The sequence below is a fragment of the Alligator sinensis genome, unplaced genomic scaffold, assembly GCF_000455745.1.
Source record: "Alligator sinensis unplaced genomic scaffold, ASM45574v1 scaffold1300_1, whole genome shotgun sequence".
In the NCBI taxonomy this organism is placed as follows: domain Eukaryota; kingdom Metazoa; phylum Chordata; order Crocodylia; family Alligatoridae; genus Alligator; species Alligator sinensis.
In genome coordinates this window covers 61,593-66,475 of record NW_005843162.1, presented here as the reverse complement: position 1 = coordinate 66,475, position 4,883 = coordinate 61,593, and the positions used below count along the sequence as shown (strand labels likewise).

The 4,883-nt window shown below is 49.0% G+C and overlaps 1 protein-coding gene across 1 annotated transcript in view; it reads left to right on the top strand.

Moving 5' to 3' along the window:
• The window catches only part of LOC102371442 (olfactory receptor 4D5-like), a 2,936-nt gene extending 354 nt beyond the window's left edge, over positions 1-2,582 (top strand). Inside the window, exon 2 of the mRNA XM_006037711.1 lies at positions 1,638-2,582. Coding sequence (XP_006037773.1) covers positions 1,656-2,582 — 927 coding nt within the window. The 5' untranslated portion in view covers positions 1,638-1,655. The remainder of the gene's footprint in view (positions 1-1,637) is intronic.
• Positions 2,583-4,883: the final 2,301 nt, after the last annotated feature.

The window sequence follows — 4,883 nt, the reverse complement described above, 5'->3', positions numbered from 1 at the left end:
CAGGAATGCTTGGTCTGTCCGATCCAAGGAGCTGACTGGGAAGGGAAGAGCAAGCAGGGCTGGCCAGGTTGGGGACAGCAGGGGAGCCCGCACTAGAAAGAAGGTGGTTTGTTGTGTTGCAGCCATTGCTGTCCTTATACACATCAGTGGTTTTGTTCCTTGTTTTGGGTGAGAAGAAAAGCCCACTGGCTCCCTCACTAGGAGATTTGGGTATAGCTCCAGCGTCAGCCACAGACTTGCACACCCTTGAGCAAGTCTCAGTCTCTCACACTCTCCCCAAAAGCAGAACGGGATCATGACACTGGCTGGTGAAGACTGGTGACAATAATTACTGTAGGACCATAAAGGATTCGGGACTTCTAGTAATGGGGGAGCCACATCAGGACCCTGATAGATGGGTTTCAGTGTTAGGGCTAGTCTCCTTGCTGAGGACCCTGTGCCTGCTGCTGCTGGAGGCCTCTGGCATGGGGCTCGGATGTGCTGCGAGTGGGATCGAGTCCTGGGGAAATCCTTGCTCTGAGGCTTTGCAGAAACACTGCCTCTCTTTGTCTGCCCCTGTCTGTCTCATCATCTCACATCTCCTCGTTATGCCTCAGACCTCTGCCTATGTCCATCATTTTCCTCCTTTTACATGTCCACATATACAATCTAATCTCTTTTTTTTCATTGTGGCTTTCTGGCTTTCAGCAACATTGCAGTAGTATAGAGATAACTAATAGCTGTCTAATATGGAGCGCTCTGTGAGCACAGCACTTGCTTGGCTATTATCTTTGAGGAGCCCAGAAGCTCAGGTGAGATCCTGCATGACTGGAAAGGTCCAATATAATGCCCATCTTTTAAAAGGGGGGCAAAGATGATCTGGGAAAGTAAAGATCTGTCAATTTGATCTTCATTCCCAAAAAGAGTATGGAGCAGATCTTCAAGGAATCTTTTTCTAATTGCCTAAAAGATGATCAAGAACGTTAATATAGACTTATCAAAAACAAGTCAAGCTTGACTAACCTGACTTCTTTCCATGACAAGATGAGAGGCTTTGTGTAGTGGGAGAGAGTGGTAGATGTGATGTATACCTCAACTTTAGCACAGCTTTTGACACGCTCTCCGATGACAGTCTCATTTACAAGATAAGGAAATGCAGTCGAGATTAAATGGTTGTAACAGGGAGCATAACTGATTGGATCATTATGCTCAAAGAATACTTCTCAATGACTTAAAGTCTGATTGAGAAGTGGTAACAACTGAGGCTGCTTAGAGGTCTGCCATGAATCTGGTACTGTTTAATATCTTCTGTAATGATCTGGGGGCTGGGATTGAATGCATAGTTAGCAAAGCTGCAAATGACACCAAGCTCAGTGGAATTTGGGATACTTTAGAGGACAGGAATTACTGCGCAGTAGTGTTGCCAAACGGCTTTTAGGTGACATGGCTCATTGCTACTGCACAGTAGCATCACAGCTTGACTTCTGCTATGTGACACTACTGCACAGTAGTGATGAGTTACTGCTCGGTCAGCATACTGCGGTCTATCGCATGTACAGACTCTGCTCCTCCCTATGTGCTTATTTTTAGTTTTATCATCATCTGTGTACCTATAATGGCCCTTGACTCCTTCAGTCACTGCACTCTCTCTCTTCCAGCTCACTTTGGCTGTCCTTATGCACCAGGAAAATGACACCATGGTGACCAAATTTGTCCTTTTGGGCCTTTCCTGCTCTCCAGAACTGCAGCCTGTCTTCTTCCTCCTTTTCTTCCTCCTGTACCTCATCACCATCCTAGGCAATTTCCTTATCATGGCCACCACAGCTTCTGACCCTCGGCTTCAAACCCCTCTGTACTTGTTTCTGAGGAACCTCTCCTTCCTGGACTTCTGCTACATCTCAGTCACAGCCCCCAAGATGCTGGCAGGCTTCCTTCTCCCACCTCAGACCATCTCCTATGGGGGTTGTGTGGCCCAGATCTTCTTTTTCCACTTCTCTGGGGGCACAGAGATCTTCCTGCTCACTGTCATGGCCTATGACCGGTATGTGGCCATCTTCCACCCACTGCGCTACGTGACCGTCATGAGCCGTGGCGTGTGCGTTGGACTGGAGACAGCCTCCTGGGTTGGGGGCTTCATCCACTCCATTGTCCAGGTGGCCATCATCCTCCAGCTCCCCTTCTGTGGCCCCAACAAGCTGGACAACTTCTACTGTGACGTACCCCAGGTGGTCAAGCTGGCCTGTACCAACACCTTCACAGCCGAGCTGCTGATGGTGTCGAACAGCGGCCTGGTGACTCTTCTGTGCTTTGTGGTGCTGCTCATCTCCTACTCTGTTCTGCTCGCCAAGCTGAGGACGCGTTCCAGTGAAGGATGGAGCAAGGCCTTGTCCACTTGTGCTTCTCACATTACCGTGGTGACCCTGACCTTTGGGCCCTGCATCTACATCTATGCCCACCCCTTCTGCACCTTCCCCATGGACAAGGCTGTCTCTGTTATCTATACCATTATTGCCCCCATGCTGAACCCAGTTATTTACACATTGAGGAACAAGGATATGAAATCAGCCATGGGGAAACTCTGGACTCAAACATGGCATTGTTAGCAGAAATAGGGGCTTGACAGTGACCTGGGAGATGTTCTCACGGGGCTCTAAAGTATTGATATTTTTACTTATTCTATTAAGGCAGTATCATCTAGGAGCTTACTCGTGGACCAAGGCTCTTTTCTGGTGGGCACAAGCATATTGCAATCATGTTCTTTAAATGAAGTTAATTGGGACCTAATTAAGCATTGCGTTATTGGACTACTTTATACCCCAACCAGAAAATACAGGACCTTTGCATAGAAGAAGTCCTCCAAATAATAGTAGAACTAGAAGAAGATGAGACCTGCAGTGGAAAACTATAAATACTCAAATATTTTCAGCCAAATCCCTCAGAAACTGACTCCCACCATACCCTCTCCCCTCCTCCCCTCAAAATTGTTTGAAGAGCAAAAAAGTAAATTATCTTTTTAGCTAAAACCCCAAGTCTATGTCTATGTCTATGTCTTCTGCCAGGCACCAGTTGGCAGCACAAGGGCCAGGTTCACATTTGGGGGTACCCCATAAATTATACCCACAGCATGAGCCCCCACCCAGAAATCTGGGAACACTAAATTAATTACTAAGGTGTCCCCCAAACTCCCTCCTCACAAGCAGGGTACACACACAAGACAGATTTAATACAGAAAACAGATGCAAATGCAGGTACCAGAATGGTTACAGAACCGAAAGCAATATAAAACACTATTAACTACAAGATATAGTCTATAGGTTCTGCTGCCAGTGGAAGTTGCTGGAGGTCTACGTCAAGGAGGAATACACATCCTCAACGAGTAGCATGGGGTCAGAGGAGGGGCAGACTGAAGTGCTCTGGGTTAGAATACAAGGGAGTATAGGGGAAAGGGACTTAATGGTGGGGGTCTACTACAGACCACCCAACCAGGGGGAATAGGTAGACCAGAAATTCTTAAGTCAGCTCACGGAGGTAGTTAGGTCAAAGAACGTGGTCATCATGGGTGACCTGAACTTTCCAGACATCCGCTGGGAAGAGCAGTCAGCCAGGACTGACCACTCATGTAGGTTCCTAGCCGAGATACAGGACCTCCATCTAACCCAGGAGGTGCACAGCCCCACCAGGAGAGACGCCTTGTTGGACCGGGTCCTGGCCATGGGCGATGACCTGGTGAGGGGTCTGCGGGTGCTGAATCACCTGGGCAATATTGATCATTGCCTACTGGAATTCACCATCCAGCACAGGGTGTCAAAGGCCTGCAGCAAGACAGCAGTCCTGGACTTTAGGAGAGCGGACTTCAATGGGGTAAGGAGAATAGCTGGGGAGACACTGAGGTCCCGGAGGGGAGGGGAGTCCGGTGTCCAAGAAAAGTGGTCGTTCCTTAAAGAGACGATCCTCCAAGCCCAAAGGGAGGTAATCCCAACAAGAATCAAAGGGGACAAGAGGGCGCAAAAGCCCCCATGGCTCACCAAAAGCATATGGGAATGTCTCCTAGCTAAAAGGGAGGCATACACCCAATGGCAGGGAGGAGCCATCACCAGGGAGGACTATACCTTGGGTGCTCGGGGCTGCAGGGGCCGGTCAGGAAGGCCAAGACAGAGATGAGACTGGGACTAGTGACCCAGATCACAGACAACAAGAAGTCCTTTTTTAAATACATAGGGGGCAAAAAGAAGGTACCAGATAATGTGGGGCCTCTGCAAGACACGCTAGGAAATCTGGCTGTTACACCAGATGACAAAGCAAACCTATTTAATGATTTCTTTGCCTCCATTTTCCTGAGCAGGGACTGGGTTAACGCACCCCCCCAGGACCTCCGTAGGCCCCGGGGGAGGCGCACCCAGGCCTAGGGTCAGTGAGGATCAAGTCAGGGAACTTCTGGAGGGACTGGATGTATTTAAATCAGCAGGTCCTGATGATCTCCACCCCTGAGCGCTAAGGGAATAACAAAGGTCATTGCGGGACCCCTGGCACGGCTTTACGAGCACTCGTGGTACTCTGGTGTGGTGCCAGAGGACTGGAAAGGGGCCAATGTGGTTCCCATTTTCAAAAAAGGGAGGAAGGAGGACCCAGGAAACTATAGGCCAGTTAGTCTTACCTCTATCCTGGGTAAGCTATTTGAGAGAGTTATCCTGGTGCATGTTCACAGGGGGGCAGCAGGGCAGATTATGCTTAGGGGCAATCAGCACCGGTTCATCAGAGGCAGGTCCTGTCAGACCAACCTGGTGGCCTTCTACGACCAGGTCACAAAATCCTTAGATGCAGGTGTCACGGTGGATATAGTCTTTCTGGAATTTAGGAAAGCCTTCGACACTGTCTCTCACCCCATTCTCATTAAAAAACTAGGG